Consider the following 22905-nt stretch of genomic DNA (forward strand, 5'->3'; position numbering starts at 1 on the left):
CATCTGCAGTTTTGAGTTTTATATCAAGATTCTTGTTTTTATTCATAAAAATAAAATTGCAGCTGTTGAAAATGGCTGCAGTTCTGACCCTTTTTTTGTATAAGATTATTACTTTGGGAAAATTTAGTAGTTACAGTTATGTCATTTAAAAACAGTACTTGAGGATGACCTTTCATTTGTAGGCATTTTTATTGTAATTGAGCTATTATTTTATACATCTTTTAATGAGTCTCTCTTGAAAAGTTTCTTTTCTATTTCAGTGTTTTTCATATGTTATACATAATGTCTTGAATATATAATTTTCTATGACAACTGAAAATACCTTTTTCAATTTTCACGTTATTTTAGAACTATACCATTTTAGAAGCCACATGCCCTACATTAATTGTTCATGAGAAGGCAGACATGATTAGAAGTTATTGTAGATGATCGGTGTAATTGTTTATAGTTGTCTGCTGAAGTGTAGCAAATAATGTTTTCCACATGAATGTATAGCCAGGTAGAGATAAGTTAATGAGTTGTAACTCCCCTGTGTAGCATTGAAAACAGGAAAAAAAGCAGCTCTAAGACATAGGAAGCCATAAGAAGTAGCATTGTGGGTGAGAGCACAAGTCCTGCTCTTCTAGTAACAGCTGCTTAATGAAAGACTATTTTAAAACAACAACAAGCAAACAAACAAACAAACAAAAACCCCAACACAACCTAATTCTATCTTCTTCCATCACCTGCCATCAGTGGTTTTTATATTGTTTTTTTTTTTTTCATTTAAGCATTTTGTGATCTGGATGAGCTTGGAACGTAATTCAGGACTTAGCACTGTAGTTCGAACTGAAGGGGATCACAGAATCGTAGGGTTGGAAGGGACCTCTGGAGATCATCTAGTCCAACCCCCCTGCCAGAACAGGGTCACCTTAGAGCAGGTTGCACAGGAATGCGTCCAGGTGGCTTTTGAATGTCTCCAGAGATGGAGACTCCACCACCTCTCTGGGCAGCCTGTTCCAGTGCTCTGCCACCCTCAAAGTAAAGAAGTTCCTCCTCATGTTTAGGTGGAACTTCTGATGCTCAAGTTTGTGCCCATTACCTGTTGTCCTGTCGCTGGGCACCACTGAAAAGAGGCTGGCCCCATCCTCCTGACACCCACCCTTTCAGTATTTATAAGTGTTGATAAGGTCCCCCCTCAGTCATCTTTTTTCCAGACTGAAGAGACCCAAATCCTTCAGCCTTTCTTCATAAGAGAGGTGTTCCAGTCCCCTAATCATCTTGGTAGCCCTTTGCTGCACCCTCTCCAGCAGTTCCCTGTCCTTCTTGAACCGGGGACCCGAGAACTGGACACAGTACTCCAGGTGTGGCCTCACCATGGCAGAGTAGAGGGCGAGGATGACCTCCCTCGACCTGCTGGCTACACTCTTCTTGATGCACCCCAGGATGCCATTGGCCTTCTTGGCCACAAGGGCACGTTGCTGGCTCATGGTCATCCTGTTGTCCACCAGGACTCCCAGGTCTCTTTCAGCTGAGCTGCTCTCCAGCAGGTCAGCCCCCAACCTGTACTGGTGCATGGGGTTGTTCCTCCCCAGGTGCAGCACCCTACACTTGCCCTTGTTGAATTTCATAAGGTTCCTCTTTGCCCAACTCTCCAGCCTGTCCAGGTCTCTGTATGGTGGCACAGCCTTCCGGTGTGTCAGCCACCCCCCCCAGCTTTGTGTCATCAGCAGACTTGCTGAGGGTGCACTCTATCCCCTCATCCAGGTCATTGATGAATATATTGAAGAGGACTGGACCCTGTATTGACCCCTGGAGAACACCGCTCGTCACTGACCTCCAACTAGACTCTGTGCCCCTAATCATGACCCTCTGAGCTCTGTCTTTCAACCAGTCATGTATCCACCTTACTGTCCATTCATCAAGCCCGCTCTTCCTAAGCTTCCCTATGAGGATGCTGTGGGAGACCGTGTCAAACGCCTTGCTTAAGTTAAGGTAGACCACATGTACTGCCCTACTCTCATCTATCCATCCAGTCATGCCATCATAGAAGGCTATCAGATTAGTCAGACATGATTTCCCCTTGGTGAATCCATGTTGAGTACTTCTGATAGCTTGCTTTTCCTCCACATGCCTTGAGATGATGCCCAGAACGAGCTGTTCCATCATCTTTCCAGGGATGGAGGTGAGGCTGACGGGCCTGTAGTTCCCTGGGTCCTTCTTCTTGTCCTTTTTGAAGACTGGAGTGACACTGGCTTTCCTCCAGTCCTCAGGCACCTCACCTGTTCTCCAGGAGCTTTCAAAGATGATGGAGAGCAGCCCGGCAATGACTTCCACCAGCTCCCTCAGCACTCTCGGGTGCATCCCATCGGGGCCCATGGACTTGTGAATATCTGATTGACCTAATTGATCTCTCACTTGATCCTCCTCAACCAAGGGGAAGTCTTCCTCTTTCCCTGTTACTTTCTCCAAAGTCTGTGACTCCTGAGGGCTGAGCCGAGCAGTAAACGCTGAAGCAAAGAAGGCATTCAGTAACTCTGCCTTCTCCGCATCTTCCATCACCATGGCACCTGTCTCATTCAACAGCAGGCCCACAACTTCTCTAGTTTTCCTTTTGCCTCCAATATACTTGAAGAAGCCCTTCCTGTTGAGTTTGACATCCCTTGCCAGGTTTAATTCCAAGGAGGCCTTGGCTTTCCTCGTTTCATCCCTGCACATTCTGGCAGTATTCTTGTAATCTTCCCAAGTGGTCAGTCCATTCTTCCACTTGCTGTAAACTTCCTTCTTCCACTTGAGCTTCTTCAGAAGCTCCCTGCTCAAACATGCAGGTCTCCTGCATCCCTTGGCCAATTTCTTGCTTTTAGGTATGCACCGATCCTGAGCTTGGAGAAAGTGGTCTTTGAATACCAACCAGCTATCTTGAGCCCCCTGCCTTTCAGAGCCTTAGCCCACGGGATCTCTCCAAGCAGTTTCTTGAAGAGGTCAAAGTTAGCCCTCCTGAAGTCCAAGGTTGTGATTTTACTTCATGTTGATTTGTGAGTGCTGCCCACAATCTTGAACTCTCACTTTTCATGATCGCTACAGACAAGGGTGCCCCCAACCTTAATGTCCTCCTCTAGTCCCTTTGTGTTTGTCAGTACTAAGTCCAGGAGTGCTCCTCTCCTTGTTGGCTCCTGCACCACCTGTGTCAAAAAGTTGTCATCAGTACACTGGAGGAACCTCCTGGACTGGGCATGCCTGGCTGTGTGGTCTTCCCAGCAGATATCAGGGTGATTGAAGTCCCCCATGAGAACCAAGGCCTGCGATTGCGAGGCTACCTTCAGCTGTCTATAGAAAGCCTCATTAGCTTCCCCATCCTGATCAGGTGGCCTGGAATAAACACCCACAACTGTGTCCTTCATATTCGCCTGCCCCTTAATCCTTACCCGTAAGCTTTCAACCCTCTCTTCATCCGCCCCCAGTGAGAGCTTGATGCATTCCAGTGGCTCTCTCACATAAAGAGCAACTCCACCACCACCCTTTGCTGGCCCATCTTTCCTGAAAAGGACATAGCCATCCATGACAGCATTCCAGTCACGTGAGCTGTCCCACCACATCTCGGTAGTTGCAATGAGATTGTGGCCCTGCAACCGCATACAGATCTCCAGCTCTTCCTGCTTATTCCCCATGCTGCGTGCCTTGGTGTATGAGCATTTCAGAGAGAGAGTCTTGTGTGTAGTATTCACCCTGAGATGTGGTAGGCCTTCTGGCTCTCTGAAATACTGGCACGCTCCCCAACAAGTGCTGAGCAACTACGTGCAGGTGCCTCACCAGCAAGCCCAGTACCATCCCCACCCCACTTTGAATCTAGTTTAAAGCCTTTTCAATGAGCCCTGATAACTCTTATCCTAGAACCCTTTTCCCCCTGCAAGATAAACTATTCCTGCCTGTTACCAGCAGGCCTGGTGTTTTGTAAATCAGGCCATGGTCAAAGAAACCAAAGTCCTGCTGGACTTCCCAATGTTTATGTGCAGCACGGTTTCCTTCATTCCCCTTCCAATGATTTTGAGTCATAAAATTCATCCTGTATACTTTTTTTTTTTTCCTTACCCTTTCATTCTTCTTTAGCTTATTTTATGCAGTTAAAAATTCCAGGCCTGTATAGCGTTTAGATATATTTGAAAGCTAGAAGTAGGTCAGGGGTTTCTCTTGTCACAGAACAAGTTTACTGTGATCTCGGAGATGTGTTAAACTTACACGTGTAAAAATCTTTCCTTAACACAACTACACACAAGCAGGTCCACTAAACCACTTTTGTAGTCGAGACAATAGACACTAGATGGTCTTTAAGGTCCCTTCCAACCGGAACCACAATAAAGCCCTTGCAGGGCTTATCATCCTATACGTATCATCATCCTAAAGTAGATGTCTAAAACAAACTGGATTAAACATGTGATTTCAGTCTGAGCATGGAGCTCGTAATGTCCTAGCTCAAATGCAAGTACTGCTGATGTCAAAAGCTGGATGAGATGAATCCCACTCTCAGTATCCCACAGTTACAACCCGAATGCTTCACTGCGTTCAAATTGTTTGGAATTTCCTACTTTCTTTCTTATGAGCCTTCTTCCTTCTGTGTACAAAATTTGGAACTGATGAATGCAAAAAATGTTGTGTGGTCTGGGGAGAGCTTTTTCGCTTTTTTTCCCCCAGTGTTCAGAGTCTTATTTGCCCTTGATTTAGAATTGTCCGGACGTTAGGAGTATAGCCATGTTGCAGAGGTTTGAGAAAGAATGCAATTCAGAAAGAAAAGATCCTCCTGTTTGGAACTCTATAAACAGAAATGTGAACTCTCAGATAGTTGCACCTGCCTTCTGTTTTGTGAGGTTCTATACAACGTGGTCATTTTTCAAGTTAGGTTCACAATACTGAGTTGGCTGTTATCTTAATGTGTCTACAACTCTGTGGACGCCTGAAATCATGCATGATGAGCTATTATATTGGCTGCATTTCAGGATGCAAGTGTCAGCTTTTATCTTCTAGTTCATCGCTCGCACTAGCAGATACATTTACTCAATGTTATATAATTAAAAAATAATTTTTATATTAGGAAATTATTCTTAATGGTCTGGTAGTATTGGGCTCCCCTCCTACAGTAAACTTTTTATTTCCTTTTCAAGACTGGTGTGTTAGAGGAGCACTTACGAATGCATCTTCAGTGCTGTTTGACTTTGTGTAGTTTTTGGGATTTGAACCTATCTGTTGTCACCATACTCTGGGATTATTACAGCAAGAACCTGGTAAGTAGATGAATACATAAGAATGTAGAGTTGCATGTGTATGGTCCTTGATTTTTAGCAATTGATTCTGATTCTCCTCTAGCCAAGCCCGATTGCTACATGTTTGTAAAACTGACTAATCAATGACAGTTTGCTATATTTATTTATTTGTATTTATTTAAGAAATTATGTTTAAAAATGTCATGTCACGATAGAACAAATTATAATAAATTTTTACTCTTATTTTTCATCAGGACTACTGATTTTAAGATCTTGTAAAAACACTTTGCACATAGTTACAATACACTTTTATTTTTTGATTTGTGGTAGGAACACGTCCTTTTGTTTGTGTGAAGGATAGCATCTTAATGCCTTTGGAATATTAACATTTATTGTTACTTATCTTTTCTTTTAGAACAATTGCTTTACCATTCCTTGGCTTGGTCTGAAGGGTCTGGCAAACATTAGTAAAACTTCTTTGTCGATGCTTGAGTTGGTGAAAAGTTGCTGTTGTGAACAGGAGATCCCCGCCCTGTACAACTCCAGCAACAGTTACTTCATTTTTCTCAGCATTTTGGCACAGATGATGAAAGAAGAGGCAGAGAACAGTGGCGTGCATCCTTGGAAACAAATTAAAGGACGGTATGGCCGCTATTTAGTTTGTCTCACTTTCTAAGAGGTCTAGTCAGCCTGTCTGTGTGCCTGTCCAGCCACATACCAAAGCAAGCGGGGGGTGCTGTGCTCATGAGAAAGCAAAGGGGATGAGGCATCCAGGGTGATTTATAATTTGAAGACGACAGTTGTTCCCTGAAGTTTCTGTTGCCAGCTGAGGCTGTGATGGGGTCCAAGAGCTGGGTCCAAGAATCACCTTGGCAATCATAGCTTGTGATGATTTACTTCATCCCACAGGCCAGGAATTTGGTACACTGGCAACCTATGCAGTGGTACAACCCTATCGCCAGACAGACAATGAAATTAAAGGACAGAAATTCTGTTTGAGCTGTATGTAAGCCATGTGTTGTCTAAGAATACGCAGACTGGCTCTTGCTAGGCCTGCAGTTTCATTTATATTTCCGTTCTCTTTTTCATGGTTTCCAAAATTTCTCACAATGTTTTCTTTTTTGTGAGGGATTTAATTTTTCATTTAATTTTGAAACATACTAATTAAGAGGTACGGTCAGTCATGATATAAAAATCCATAAAGTGTATATAGTCTAAATCAAAATCCTGATATTTTATATGCTTTATTAATCCTTAAAAATTTTATTATAGTAATGAAATTACGCTGATCTGTTAGAGGTGCTAACGTTTGAAAAATTTTTTCATTGGATGTAAAAGACAGAATTAGTTTTGTTTTGTGCTTTTTGTTTTGATTTTTAAAATATTTTAGTAAGTATTAATAAAATTATTAAAATTTTATTAAGCATTAATGAAATCCTTTTGTATAATATATTCATATATTTAAAATGAACATGTAAAATATAAAAATATATTCAAGTATATTAAATATATTTTAAAATATATTAAAAATGAACATGTGCGTGCACATCTTACAAACCTATGTGGTATGTTCCGTCCAAGAAAGAAGGGTTATCCTGGGTATCAGAAAGGGAAAAATGTATCTAATGTCTGTGTACATTTTATGAGTTGTTACAGGCAGAAAAGTTTGAGTTTAAAAATTGCTACAACTACATAGAAACAAATATGTTGTTGGATGCTGAATCAGTGTCTTGCTTTAGTTAGTAATTCTGATTAGCCTGCTCTGTTTTTACTGAAAACAAATCATACTTACATTTTTGTGCTATTATAGCTTGTTACTCTCCCTAATTTAAGAGGGGGAATAATAATACACAACACACAGTATGTCGCTCTGCTCAACCGGTATTCATCGTTTCTACCTCGAATAAATCAATTACACAAGTAGCAAAATTTAACAGCCTACAGCTATGATTTTGGGATGAACTCTGTTTTCAGCAGCTAACCAACCATTAATTGATGCATGAAGAACGTAAATGCCTGTCAGTAGTAATTTACTACTAAACAACATTAATTGGATTTGCTGTATTTTTTGGTGGCTAGATTTGATAACCTCAGCACCATTTTCAACTATTTTTCCAGGTGACAGGATAGGAAAACAGCATTTATGGATGTTTACCTACTGTTTGTGGAACTTACTTAATATTGAAGGTGAAGGGTATACCCAAGGTTTTAAACACAGGAATCAAAAAGTTAAGCAAGCTATTTTCATCTTATTCCTCTCTCGTAGGAATGGTGACGTTTATTTAAAAGTCCAGATCTGAGAAAAGGTTACAGAAAAGGCATCTATGTAAAAGCTTTCTGCTTTTTCTCAACCACTTTAAAGTTGCAAAGTAGGAGCGCTTCTCCCATCCGCCACGTATGACTTGAGCACCGTCATATCAGCAATACAACTTAAAGTTTCTTAACATCATCCTGCTGGAGAGACGTTTCTCTCACAAATGCCTTAGTTTCCCTGTTTTCTCCCAAACCTGTAGTTCACAGTCCATACAGTAGGTGTGCAATACAGGTCGGTACAGACTTTGGGGTAGCACTGTGGAGAAAAGGAGCTTTCCGTCAGAAATCTTCCTCTCCCTTTTACTGAGTGATGGTTATGTAGGTGAGCCTTTGATGGCAGCAGCTGTGGGAGTATCACATAAGAACAGGCATCACTAGTTAAAGGAAGGAGGGTCCCTGGTCAGTTTTTGGCATTTTCTTTATGCCATCTGGAAACAATGGAGTTTTAGGAAAGAAGTTGCACAGAGATTGTTTGCTGTTGCTGAGAGATGCCACTTAATAACAAATTACTTCCTTTCCTAGTAGCCCTCAGGGACTAAGTTTGATTGATGTGAAGGCGGACATCCATCACACACAAAGTTGAGAGAGTCTGCTCTGAACGTTGTGCTCGACTTTGTACTAGAGGCTGGATAAGGGAGAAGGGTTAGGCTGTACCTGGGGTTGAAAACTCCTCACTTGGTCCTTGTATTGGGAGTGGAAAATGAAATGGTGTGTTTGTTCCAGTAGCTGAAAGAGTAGGAGAGAGGAGGGAAAAGAGGATATTTAAAATGTCTGGGTTATTGGAAGAAAGTAACTGTAAACTAAAAGCATGAAAATACAATTTTATTGTCTCAAGCAGATAGAAAATTGCATACTTTAAGAAACTTTCTTGGGTTTTGTTTTTTTTTTTAATGTAGGATTTATTCCAAGTTCCATCGGAGAAGAATGCAGGAGCTGACGGAAGTGGGGCTGCAGAACTTTTTTAATCTGTTCCTCATGCTAGCAATTGTTGCGGAGACAGAAGATATAGTGAGTCGAGTGTTGGATCTTTTGGATTTCCTGACTCCATCTGCCATTACCGTGTCTCAGAGAGCTCTCATCTGGAGAGGTCATTTTGCTTTCCTTTTGATTTATGTTGAGAAGAACATGGACATTAGTGTCCTAGCTGAGAAACTCTCAAATGCTTTCCGTGAGAAGGCAAAAGAGTTTTTAGTAACCAAAAATGACTACACACAGAAACAAAATCTCTGGACTCTACTTTCAACCTACGTCGATGGTGTCCAAGAAGTGTTTGAGACCAGCTGCTACTTGAGCCTTTCTGAGGAAAAGTTGTTAAATGATGGCTTTACTATGCTGCTGCCTGCTTGCCGAGGAGCTGAACTGAGTATGGTCCTAAATTTTCTTCAGGTTGTTCTAGCCAGACTTCGGTAAGTTATTTAGTTAAACTGTGGATATAGACTGGCATGTTGGTTTTGTGTTTAGGGTTAAACTGTAGTTCATATTAATTTCTTACTGAAATAGAGTAAAAGGAAAGAGAAATCTCTGGAGGACTGTGAATGACATGTTAAATTTCAAAATCCACCAATACCTCACTGCATTTAAAATCTTAGAAATGTTTCCTTATTGTTTCAAGACATGAGGTTTGACATCCCTGATATTTTGTTATGAATTAGTGGCTCTATAGAAAGTCATCCAGCTGCTACTATTTCAGACAATACCATCTTTTGGCATCCTGTTTTGGGAATTGCAAAATTATTACCTGTACTAAGTTACTTAAGTTAGAGGGTTTTGGTGTTTGGTGTGGTTTTTTTTCTTTATTTTCTTCAGTGAATCTATTCTATTTTTCAGACTCTTCATTCTATTTTTTTTCTCTTTCACCAAGGTTGCCATCAAATACAACAGTTATGGGGATTTGAATACTTGTCTGGGGTTTGACAGGAAAGAAGGAAATCATATTTTACCACTTTCAAGCAGTTTTGCTTTGATGTACTAGTTCAGTTTGCAACATCCACAGTGCCCTTCAATAAGCATATTTATGTCTACTGATGCTTTTCAGAGATAGTCCTCCAGTTTGAAGCCCAAACTGCTTTTTTTTTTTATAAGATATTAAGAGGCAGCTATTGATCTGCCATTACTTCAAATGTGCAAGACTGAAATATGTGGAAAGAGCTGTGGAAGGGTGCATAATAGGAATAGTGAAGCCCATATGCAAGATCTCTCTTTAACTAGGTTCTTTGTTATTGTCTAGTAGTTTGACTGCAGCTGTCAATAGCATATACATCCAAAGACAACTGTTTTTCAGGCAGTCTTTTGAAAAAAGATGAAGCACGAAACTAAGTTTAGTTGATTTATTATTTATTATTTCGGTTCAACTGAATGTATTTACTGGAATAAATTGGAGACTTCAAAAATACTTTGACGTTTTCTCCATTAGCTAATACACAGCATTTGCTGTGTTCTTTTTAAAGATGAAATAGGAAGAAATTTGAGACTGGTGAAAAAGTTGCCTATTTCATAACTTGGCATTATTTTGAAGCTTTCCAGAACTGGGGGTTATGTGGTTCTTTTGTAACACAGAGAGGAGGGCGTAGAAGTTCATTACAGACTTCTCAGGTCATCACAGACAAGGTACAGGACAGTATTCGTAACTTTTCTTACAAAAAGCAGCTCGGCTGAAATATTTGAATTACCAACATGCTGAAATACTAATTGGTATGAGAGAGATTATTAGAGCCTTGTTTTTAATGGTTCTTTATTTCAACTCCCGTGTTTATACGTGTGGTTGCTGTTACCTGCCTATTTATCCGCTCTACAGAGAAAGCTTAATTCCTTAAAGTTTATAAAACGATTTGATCTTCAGGTTGTATGTAACAGGAAAATGTTACTCGTTCTCTCCCACTTTGACAGACTCACTGAAAAAAAAAGTCCTCTATGGCCATGTAAGTAAAACAACAGTAAAAACAGTTTCTTCATTGAGAAGATTTGGATGACTTTGTGCCAACCATATGTTAAACCGTTATGGGTTTAACCAGACTGATTAGGCCTGGTCTGTCTGCAAACTCAGAAAAGGATGAAATGGTTCAATGCCGTTCTGCCTCCTGTTTTTAAAATCCAGGCAGATATAGGATAGTAGGCCTTTCATAAATGTAGTTTTTCTGTACACTGCACTCTAATAATTTTATAACTGCATGACAGGGAATTTACAGGTAGGGAGGAAGTGAGATCACTGATTAAAGAGAAAAGCGGCTCCCTCTAGGCTGTTAGGAAATAATAACTTCATGTGCCACTTTCTGCTAACCCCAGATGATGGCTCACAGGAGCATTCTTTATTGCTGATTAAGTAGCATTATGAAAATACTGACTTGGTTACGTTAACTAAATGCCTCAGTATTTAAAGCTTAAAATGTCAAATAGTTTTAGCAGTCCCCTTTAATATATCTTGTTGGATTGCTAAAATCACATACCAGGCTTCCCAGTTGATTTTATTTAAGGATACTGTAAAAATGGCAATCTTTCATTTGCAGAGTGAGGTGTAGCCAAAAGCTCTTCCTTAATTATAGCTATTCATGCTGCTATGGTTAAGGGTCTGTCAGCATTTCCATTATAAACCTTTATTTTCAAGGGTTTGTAACATAGCAGTGAAAACTTGCTCTGGGCTAAAACTTGGCATGCAAGGTTTTGAAAGTGCGCTTGTTTTCTTCCTTTCTTTTTTCTTAAAAGGCATCTGAAAAGAGACTCCCACCTTCACCATTTTTACACTACTGTGTTTTAAAGTAACCCTTCCCAGGTTTTTATTGTATTTTTTCTTGTCTGCTAGAAAAGTACTGGTGGCTTTTGATTGTTGTATTTACCTATGCTTAGACTATTTTAAATAAGCTTTTTTAAACCACTTTTTTTTATTGTTATCATTAAGGTTATTTTGGTGTCAATATATTTAAATAGAACTATGACTTGGCAGGAGAACTCATTTTTTGGTGTGTAGTGAGTGGATAATTGGAAACAAGATGCTACTTGCTGGCACTTCCAAGTATTTGATCTTCGTAGTGAGATTTGGTATGAAGTGAAGATTGTATTTTAATACAGTCTCCTTTTTAAAAACATATGTAAAATAAACAGTAAACAATCAAGAAACTACCCAAAATAAAAATGCAAAGTGCTTCCTTCCTGTGTTTACTTGGAGCATTCAGCTTCTAGCTCAGGCATAAGTTTTTCCTTTATTTTTTGTTTCTATTTTTAAGCAGTGGTTTAGAATCCTGATTATTATTATTTTTTTCATTATTCTTAATGGTGATGCAGGATGCTTCTTTCTTCTTAAAGGTAAATGCAGGATGCTTGCCCATGTGTGTTTTCATTTGGTCCAAATCTCTAGCACTACCTGTCATCTGAGTGCCTCGTGACACAAAAAGAAACCCTAGGTTAATAAAAATACAGGCATTTAATGTATTTGACAGAACTTGCTGTAAAAATTGACAGAGAAATCTGCTGAGTGCCTGGAAACAGTAGGTTCTGGCATTGCAGTGTGTTATTCTTAAAAGAAGTGCTTGAAACATTTAAAAATGTCTTTTATTGTAATCAGGTATTGCTCTGACATGAGCTTTCTCTCATTATCATCATCCTGGCATTTGGGTTTTGTAGTGTAGTAGCACTGAGTTACAGGATTATAAAATGCACTTACATGCCTGGGTGTAAAATCACTGCTGTACTCCAAACACCTGTGCCTAGTTTCAGGGAGACTTGCTACTGATTCCCATAGGAGAAATGAGAAGTACCACAAACCTAATAACAAAAAAAATGGTAATTTTATTTTGAAAACAGTTCTTGCGTATTTATGCCAGTTCGTACTGTTCTTCCAGCGTTGAAGGACTTGAAAAGTTATTGAAAATTTCAGTGTGTAAATTTCATAAGATCTACAGAAATACTAATCAGGTAAACCTGCCTCTAATTAAAAGTTACGTTAATAATTGGGCCGCAGATAACAGCAGAACTGGATGTTTCTATCTGTTAGAGTGTGTCTAGCCTCGAGGTTGTGAGAGAAATCACGATAGGGATGGATTATCCAGTATATCTTTGCTATGGAAATGTATAGTCGTTTGTAATTTTTTTTGCGTTATACTTGCCATCAAAACAGCCTGTGGGAAGCTTTCTGAGACCAACAGAAGCCTCTCTCCCCCTCTCTGTTACCGTGTAAGTCAGCAGATAAGCTCAGGAGGAGAATAGAAAGGTCCTCCCCCCTCCCTCCTTCTTTTCTTCACCCTCAGGGGTTTTAGTGTTCATCTTTGTAAAATGTATTTTCTGATGTTGAACTTCTGAAAACTGTATCCAGAAGAGTTTGGAAGAGCGTGAGTCTTCTCTTACCCATCCCATCCTGTGAGTGTATTTAGAGCTACTGGCTGTGATGTCCTGATAAGCACAGGGGGCAATTCTGTGACTATACCACTGAACTGAGAGTCGGAAGATCTTAGTTTGGCACTAAGATCTCCCAGACTTAATGAACGACCATTAGAAAGTCATTAAAAGTTGCTATGAATGTTGTTTGTCTGTGTGGAAAAAGGAGTAAGTCCTTCCTTTTTGACTTAATGACATAGATCTTACATGTTGGGGAGCAAGCATGCCTTGCTGTGCTAACATGATCTAGGGTTTGGGTTTTTTTAAGTTCAGTTATTCCATTAATAAATCTGATATTTGAATGAGCGTAAATAAAATCTAGTCTCTAAATGCTTTAGAGCATGGGAAGCAAGCACTGCTTTAGAATATAACAGCATTTTGAGGGGTTCACTGTGTCCAAATCCTTAAAAGTAGTCTGTTACAATATTCTGTGTATATTGGATGTGTTCTTAGCTACAGTTGTTGCCTTAAGGTGTGTCTCTGGTAATTAAAACTGAATTTCTTTTCTCTTCTTACTACTTTATGTGAGATGTGAGATTTTTTTTTTCAGGATATTTTCTTTGGTATAAAATAATGGGGTTTATACCTTTGTCCCTTGTTTTCTGATACTCAAAGACAACTAGTTAGAACTGATGTGTTTTGATTGTGTGTCCTCCGCTCAGAGAGTATTACTATACAAAGGAATTAAATGAGATAGTGTGCTCTGGAGCTGTGTACCTAACACTTTGCTTATAGAAAGTTCCTGTGTATGTCTAGCACTGGTTCAGGTTTGCAAGAATACTCGCTTCCACTTCTCACTGTCTTTGTTTCTCAAATCAGTAGGCAGCCACGTGAGAGCTGAATAATTGATTAAAATCAATTTCATATTGATGTTTAAAATGTAATGGAGAGCATCTGCCTTAGAAGGAGAGCAGCAAAGCTGGTGACAGGGCTGGAAGGAATGTCCTGTGAGGAGCCGCTGAGGACTTTAGGCTTGTCTAGTTTGGAGCAAAGGAGATTGAGGGACAACCTCATTGCTCTCTACAGCTTCCTGAGGAGTGGAAGTGGAGAGGGAGGTGCTGAGCTCTTCTCACTGGTATCCAGTGATAGGACGCATGGGAATGGTTCAAAGCTGCACCAGGGGAGGTTTAGACTGGACATTAGGAGGCATTTCTTTACTGAGAGCGTGGTCAAACACTGGAACAGGCTTCCTAGAGAGATGGTCAATGCCCCAAGCCTGTCAGCATTTAAAAGGCATTTGGACAATGCCCTTAATGGTTTGCTTTAGGTTTTGGTCGGCCCTGAATTGGTCAGGCAGTTTCCCTTCCAACTGAAAAATTCTATTCTATTCTAGAATCACTTTAAGAACAACCTGAAACAAAAAAAAAAAAAAGCTATCAAAGGACCTTGTGATTGTTGATGCCAAAACAAAGCCAATCTTGGTAGACAACTGGAGCTAAAGAAACTCAAATCTAGTACTCGGACATCAATCATGAGGATACAGAGCTCTGTCCCCTGTGCTGTGGATTGAAACGCTTTTCTGTGTTTCATCCGTTGTATTCATTTTATCTCCTGAAAATTAATCCACATAAGCTTTCTGTGGCCTACCTGACAGCAGTACACGACTTAACTGTTGTGAAAAAGTAAATCCACCAAAAAAAGCAGGTGTACTGAGAACCTGCTGCTTGGGACCCTGCAGATATTTAGAGAAATACGTGCTCCGTAAAGGACATAAAGCACAGATTTGTTTTCTAATGGAAGTATCTCACTTTTGAAACTCTCTTCCTCAAATTAACTTTCCTCTCAGTTTTCTTTCTTTTGTTCTTCACACGAGGTGTGAGAATGGCTTTTCATATGGAATATTTTTTTGTTGTGGGTGTTAAACAAAGAAATACTTTTGCCAATAAAACCGTTATATGCAAGTAGCCTTCTAATCTCTTAATTTTGATTGTTTCTTCGTTACCTTACAAGATATATATTTCTTCTCTCTTTAGGATATCTCTTGTCAGATTTAAGGCTTATTTAAAATGAAAAGAAAGCTGAAGCAATTTTCTTTATTCCATTTCAGTCTCCTAAGGCCTATTTCCCCCTGGTGAGCTCATAGCAACAGGGGGGTTTAAGGGAATTCAGCTTTCTGCAAATTAATGTCTCACATCATGAAAATTCAGGACTTTTTTTTTTCCTATATCTTGAAAAAGTAATACAGTGAGTGCGAGTATTATTTCTTGCCAGCGGGTGGAAGATGAATGATTTTGTCACAGTTTTACTGCTTGATGAGCAGTGTCCTGAGGGTCAGGCTTAAGTCTGTGTCACTATGCTGCTCATTACTCTTGAGCTAAATAAGGGCTGATTGGATCTAAATTGCCTAGCACATGGGCCGCAGATGAGCTCAGTGAGTAGGGGATGACCTGCTATTCAGGCTGGGAGTAACCCCGGTGTGCAAATGCTGCATTAGAACACCGTGGGAGAATGAGAGGCTACCGACCGCTGCCAGCAAAAGAAATCGAAATGTAAAAACTCTTTGATGCTGCAGTGTTAGAATTTGAAATGTAGGAAGTGACAGGTTGATGGTACTTATCAGCTTTGGCTGGATTAGAGAACAGTGTCATCTTGCTTATATAATGACAGAAGAATGAAGCTGGCTCCCAACTACTTTGTGGTGCAGAGCTGCGGCTGTCAGAGTCAATGCTGCCTCCTACTGACAGTCTGCGTGGAAGGATGGAGAAAGCAGATGGACAGCTGGCTCCGGAAGACGTTCTAGGGCTCTCTAGCATACCGAAGTGCACTCTCTGCCTCTGCCTATCTATTCCTGTATAGTTTTGGTCTCTCCTTTTAAGCAGCGAATTGCAAACCTGATTGATGAAAACAGCGAGTGTACGTTTTGGGACAAGAGCAAGTCACTGCTGTCTTCAAGAACGGTTAGACGAGTCGTCTACATGCACTGAACCTATACATGTGTGTCTCTGCTTCACACAAAGTATTTCCCTTAGTACTCTTCTTTCCATTGCTAGCCCCTGTGAAGGGATGCGATCTCTGGAGAGGAGAATTAATTTGTGCCTGAGTGCTTTAAAGAAAGTTGACCTTTAAAGAGGAGAAAAGAAATCTGAATGAACTCGAAGGAGAATCCTTATGCTAACTGAACACATGAATATACCTGTCTTGATGGAGGAAAAGGAAAAGCAAGCAAAGCACCTGCCAGGTGCTGAACACAACACAGGTTGTAGTTGTTTGTGCAGTTCCGAAAAATTCAGTTCAGTGGTTCAGTAGAACAAGCTTTTGGGTTTTGTTCCCCCCTGCCTCCATCACTGGTGCTTTGGAAACTCAGTAATAGCTACAGTGATGATAAATACCTACTTGCTTCATGTTTTCCAAATTTGTTTCACATTCTGTTACTGACAGCTATAAACTACCAGCGTCAGCTTCTCTTACTCCTAACTTATGGGACTACCTCATCAGCAAAAGTGATTTCGTGCTCTTACGAAACTGATGACTAAATGAAGAGAAGGGATGAATCTAAATAGATTATGTGGTTTCTGTTCACTGTTTTCTATTTTTCTGTTTTCTGGGTATATACCATTTCATTCTTCTTCCCCTGGGATGCTTTTCCTTGTGATAAAATTTCTTCTGGGACATTAAACAACTTCCAGTTTACTTGTTTCTGGGTTTTGCAACAAAAAAGAAAGAGAAAAGAAAACAGCAGCCTTACAACTACAAAAAGTTTTACTGTAAAATGGTGTGAGTCTATGGGAATGAGAGAGAAGATTTTCATAAGGAACATAATTAGTGTTAGGCTTCAGTGTTACTTGTATCATCTTAGTATTATCAATGTTTAATGATACCACTTCAGATGACTAAAAGTGAGGAACTGTTTAACTACAACTAGTTGTAGTAGATCAAAATGAGTTACAGAGTTTGTCTGAGTTTATATATGGACAAAAGTTACAGGGTATTTCTCTGTGTTCAAATGGAAAGCAGAACCAGAATTTAAAATTTTGAAAAAAAAGATTATCAGCAAGAGGAAATAGTGAAGGCCAAGTACTGAAATTAGGAAGGAGAAATGCTAATACAACATACGGGATGCTTGGCATGGCGGCCGTACTGTCAAAGTGTGGGGAGGTGGTATGAACGGTGGCGGGAGAGAAACAAAGGGGATCGAACGGGGAAACGAAGGGGACGTCAGTTTACAAAACACTTATAAATAAATTGAAGATTGGAGATAGTCACAGAAGTGAATGATAAGAGTAGGAAGTTTGTAGAAGTTTGACGGAACTGATTTGAGGTAGGAAAGGTTGAGAGGAGACATGCTAGAAGTTATCCAGTACTTAAAAAGACTTTGCAAAGAAGACAAGTTGCCTGTTGTTCTCTATGCCAGTGAAGAAGGAATTTGCTTAATTTGGGGCAGAAATTTAGTGTGGTTATTTAGAGTAGGCTGCAAATGTCAAGACTCTGGCAGACTGCAAGAGAGAGTTGTGGAATTGGATTTCATTTTTTTACTTTTTAGACAATGCATTAGACAAACATTTGCTGGAGGGTAATCTTTGTAAGCTTACCAGACTGCTGAGATGAACTCCCTCAATGACTCTGGAGATGGTACCCAGCCCTTCACTGATGTTTCTGTGATTTGATATTAAGGACCACTGGATGTGGCTGGTGATTGATTAGTAAGGATGCTTCCTAAACAGGATTCGGTGCTTTTCCTTACAGAACAAAAACTCAGTGAAATCAGAAGGTAAAGAAACCGTACCTGAAACAGTAACCTGCCATAAAATTTAACTTCAGAAATCTGTCATTCATTTTGATTTTTAGTATCCACACTCTTTTTAAATTTCCCTTTTCTGATGGGAGGGAAGTTGAACCTGTTTAGTGGTTCTGTATCCTACTGGTTCTTGGATTTCTGGGGTAGAAGTGTAAGTGTGGCTCATACTGTGTGTGCAGCACAATGGCTCTGCTGAAGAGGGTGCTGGGTTTTCAGTGATTTTTGTGTTCAAGTCTGGAAATCCATCTAGAAAACTACTTTGAAAATGCTTTTTTAGACATTTTGTAAAGAAAGCTAATTGATACAGCGCATGTACGTGTGCATTGCCGTGTTTTATTTGGCTTGGAGCAAGTCCAAGTGCCATTAATTGCCAATGTCTAAATACTCCAGCTTTCTTTCCAGTGGTACTAAGCCAGGGACAATGAAAATGTGCCTAATGTGAAATGAGCCTGAAATACTATGCCACCCTATCCTCCGTAAAAACAAAGTGGAAAGAGTAGAGCATACTCTGCAACATGTGCATCGTGCAGCATCTCATGTTCTTGTGGGGGTCCCTTCCTGATGTTGTTATTTGGAGTAACAAGAAGAGAAAGGTAAAAACAGTTTGTGGTTTACTTAGTTCTCCCATAAGCTGAAGGTACTGTCTTATTCTCTCCTCTCTTTCTCAACCAGAAGGTCCTGTTTATCTCTAATCGGGGTTAATTAAAGCCTTAGGGCAATGCTGAGACCCTGCCAATGGCTGGAAGGTACAGACATAATCAAGGCTTCAGCCCCTCACCGTAGGGAGCGGGGAGGTAACTGTGGGCTCGTCGCAGGCTCTGATAATACAGCTGTGCTAATTCTTTCTGAAAATACATGAGTGAACTTTTTTTTGTGTGTGTGTGTCACATAGTTCTGTTCATTTATTAATTTCTGGCTGTTATCAAAGAGCGGTGTGAAGTCTCTGGTTTAATGCGGGCGCTTGCGAATCCACGTTAAGGAACAGAAACCTTCTGGTTCTCTCCGTGGTAATGCAGGGACTACACAGGCAGCCACGGCAGCCATTATGCACGCAGCAGGAGCGTTCGCTGCAGCCAGGGATGTGTGTCATCTTTTATTGAGGGGCAGGAGAAGGGAGGAACAGGCAAGTACATATGCGCTTGCCAGGACAATGAGGATTTCTTTTTTTTTTTTTTTCTTTTACTGCTATTTTGCAGTCTTGTTTTCCTTACAAAAAGTCAACTGGGAGAATAAAAACAAATATTTCCATTGGCATTCTTTGTTTTCCTGGGCAGGAATACACTGATGAGCTATTGGCGATGTGCATTTGAAAATACTTCCGTAAGTGTTCCAGGTATCAGCCTAAAATATTTTAAAGCTGCTAAAGATTTGCTCCCAGGGAAGTCCTCCGATTCACACCACACCTGTATATTCAAGGCTGTTCTACAAGGGCTTGATTTGGGGATCAAATGGTGTGTGTGTGTCCATGTTACATTTACATGGAGTTTTGTATCAGGTGCAAAGATGACATCAGAAAGTAAAGCACAGTGATCATCTCTTAGAAAATAATTAACTATAGCACAGCCATGATTATCCAGATGTCATAGGGAGAGTGAATATATATTCAGGCAATCAAGGGATTTTACAATGTAATTATTAGACACTGGGGAGACGTGACCTTGTTTAGGGTAACAGGAGCTATGGTTAATTGATGTTAGGATAATCAAACTTCTACTGTTTTATTATTCTGGGACCCTAGGCTTTGCAAGAAAACGTGTGCGTGTGCTTAGAAAAAAGAAATCCCCCAAACATCTGAAAATAGAAGCCTAAAAGTGAATTTTGAGGCTATGCTTGCATTGCCTTGCTGTACTGAATTACTCCTATGATTATAAGTATCGAGAAATCATTTATATTGTCTGTAAATCATCCCCATTTTACATCACAGTGAAGATTCAATACATCTTGATTCTGAGTATTTTGTAAAGGTATCTATTTTCCTAAGACATCAGAAATGACTAGTTTTTTCCAAGTCAAACTCAAAAATTGAAGGTGTCTTTTCCTGCAGCCAAGAATTTTTGTTGTTTTCTTTCTGAAAAGAAAACCTTTGATATGCGTGCACTCTGAGCATTATGACAGAAAATACAGTTGGTGCAGTCCTCCTTGAGCTTCATTGTCTTCTCCAAGTTTAGAACGTGAGGACATAAAACAGAATTTCTTTTCATTAGAGTTCATTATGAAAAGGTTTCCACTGCACTGCTGTGATACTGAACCTCTGGAATTTCTAATAACTCAACCTGCCCTCTGGAAGATTTAAAGATTAAGTGTAGCATTGCTACTGTCTCTTACTGAAAGTTTTTCTCTTTTTTTTCCTTCTCTCGCTCTTTTTTCCCCCCTATTCCTTGAAATAGGGTAATTTCTGAAAACTCTTCAGCGATCCTATCTCCATGTAAATTAATACTGTAAATTGTGCTGCTAGTGAGGGTGGAGGGAGTAGTAAGAGTGGGTGGGGGGAGAGAAGAATTAAAATCATTCCAATAAATGGTTTAATTTATGCCTCAGCAGTTAAGCATGCTCCTGGTTAACAGAAATACCCTTCAGCTACACAGGATTTGGGAGGGTTGGAGGGCACTCATTTGCACATAAATAGCCATTAACTGATAAATTCCCAGAGGTCTCCTGTTGCATGCTAGTGGTTCTGACCTACTTAGCTAGCTTAAATTTGTTTTACAGAATTATTATAATTCCATCCTTGGTACTTAAACTTTGTGATTAATGCATGCCTCACAATACAATTAAAGTATAATTACACAGTTTTACAGTTTGCTATCATGGTGTTATTATTATTACAAAGAGCTGGATTTTGCAAATATTAGAAGAATTAGGGTTCTGATACCCATCACTTTGCTGTTATTAAGTGATTATGTTAAATGGGACCCCTTTATGTCTGAAGAATGAAGTGGAGAGAGGGGAGTCATTAACTAACACATCAGATGGTTTCTAAGTGATTGAGGAAGAGATGTGTGATGGGGTTTTTTACACATCTGGAGACGATAGGTGCAAATACCTTTTGTTCATCTTTGCCAGCTGCCTGTGACATGCTCTCGCGCATATGCGCTTTGGTGGTTAAAAAAAAAGTTTCATACTAAACATTGCATCTCTGTAATCTGTCAAAAATCATTTGCATGTGTTAAACATCTGATTTTATTATATTTCATTGAAGCTTTTTATTACAGGCAGAGGGTTTTTTTGTACCCTTATTAAAAACATTAACGGCGAGATACAGAGATCCAATAGGTCTGTGCAGTGTAGATTAGGATGTGTGTGCAAGGATGATACAGATCTTTCTCTTGTGCTCCGTAAACTCAGAGCAGTTCTGTATAAGGGATCCTCCGTCTTTTCAGTCTGTGTGCATGAATGTATTGTATATTTATATGGGCTGCAAATAACAGTGAGGCACAAACGCTTCTGTTTTTATCTTAATTGTAAGGGTTACCTGGCCTCACCTATTTTTCTGGCCAAACTTAGTTCTGTGGCTACTGTTCGTTCTTCAAGGAGTGATCTAAGAATCACTAACGTTACTTGTACGTGACCCAAAAATCACTGCTGTACTGCATAATTCTTCTTACATCCTTTTTTCTTTCTTTTTTTTCCAATGCAACTGCACCAGAAAATGTAGGTCTTTACATTAACAATTAATACATTTAGCAAATGATTTTTTTAGCAATATTTCCCTATTCCAAAGTAAGTTACAAATCAAGTTTTACTTTCTTTATCTGTGAATATGTGTTATATTGCAGACTTCAGTGGTGGGAAATGGAGCAGTTGACACATTTTCTGAATTACACTTTCTGTTCTTCTAAAGCTTTTAAGGTTACGCTATAAAATTTTTTAGCTGCAATTGCACAGTGGAAAAACCAAATGGTGTACGGAAATCGAATGTTGCACCCTCAAGTCTTATTTGATCCAGTGTCTTGGATTTCATTTTTGCTTACTTTAAAAAGACCTGTTGCTTTTGTGCTTTTCTTGGTTTTTTTAAGTTGTGCTATTCATTTCTTTAACAATGAAAATATTTCTTCTTTTTAATTCCAGAGAACATGAAGAGTAAAAGGCAAATAGAAATCTTTTTCTTAGAGTGACTCCTTTCACATCTGTAATTGTAGTCTGTATTTATGCTACTACAATGATATAATCTCTACTTTAGCTATTATCATTTGCTGTCATTGAGCTCAGAAAACATTGGTCATTATTACTGATGCATGGAAGCATGCGAGCAGGTAGCCAGTAATTATGCTTGGAAGAATTTACTATATTTCAGTGCTTCCTACTTGAATATTCGTGAATTGGTTTTATTTCTAGTCTTTAAAAAAAATGCTGCATTGAAGTCATTTAAATCATTTTCATGTGGCACAGCAAAAATGCAAAGGCACATTACCAGAAAGAAATGGTCAGCAATAAGAGCTGTTTTGCAAAGCTGGCTTGCAACAACTACTACACTATGTGGAGAAAACAGTTATCCTGTAATAATAAGACTAATGAATTCAGAAATCCATTGATTGAACTGGCTCTGGGTAGATTATGTGCAGGCTCGCTTCAAGGAGAGGAATTTATGAAATGTTTGCCGCATCCAGCGAGTGCTGCTGCTATAATACAGCTGCCTCCTCAGTGGTTTGCTTTGATCCTGTGGAATGAAAGGACAGGAGGATCAGCTCAGGTCTAAATGAGATTACAGCTGGTTCGGCAGCTTATCTGGTCTAATGCCAACTAGTGTGGCTTTGCACGTCCTAAGGGGTTTACAACAGAAACTGTTTATTGAGTATCATCGGTTTACTCAACACAAGCAGGCTAATCCTTCCCAGCCTCAGCATGTTGTAGGATTGTGCATGAGCCAAACCAAAAGCTGGTGTAGCCAGGGCCTCCAGAGCCCTTTGTCTCGCTTCATATTGATTTTTTTACCTGTGTTAAAGACAGTAAAAAATAAAACCAATAACCAGCCCTATTGTGAGCAAAAGGTTAATCTGACCTAAAATCTTACAAAAGCATCTTTTAACCCTAGAAGGGATGGAAGCCTTTCCCTGACTTTTCACTCAAGGGATTTTCTAGTTTAAGGTTTTGAAGAGCAAAATAAGAAAAACAGCTTAAACGTTTAACTCTGTGTGTCTTGCAAGGTCTCTGAATTCTTTCATCAGCTGCGTAGAAAACTTTAAACAGTTATATCTGACATTGTTAACATTGTGTCATCTGTCTGTGGTAGGTGATGCTGTGTAGCAAGGACATGACATG

General features: G+C 39.6%; 1 protein-coding gene across 1 annotated transcript in view; it reads left to right on the forward strand.

Annotated features, from left to right (window-relative positions):
- Nucleotides 1–22905, forward strand: part of MMS22L (MMS22 like, DNA repair protein) — a 98292-nt gene that overhangs the window by 29862 nt on the left and 45525 nt on the right. Inside the window, exons 12-14 of the mRNA XM_063329919.1 lie at nucleotides 5136–5255; nucleotides 5650–5876; nucleotides 8444–8953. Of these exons, the coding sequence (XP_063185989.1) occupies nucleotides 5136–5255; nucleotides 5650–5876; nucleotides 8444–8953 (857 nt within the window). The remainder of the gene's footprint in view (nucleotides 1–5135; nucleotides 5256–5649; nucleotides 5877–8443; nucleotides 8954–22905) is intronic.

Source organism: Chroicocephalus ridibundus, chromosome 3 (assembly GCF_963924245.1).
Source record: "Chroicocephalus ridibundus chromosome 3, bChrRid1.1, whole genome shotgun sequence".
NCBI lineage: Eukaryota > Metazoa > Chordata > Aves > Charadriiformes > Laridae > Chroicocephalus > Chroicocephalus ridibundus.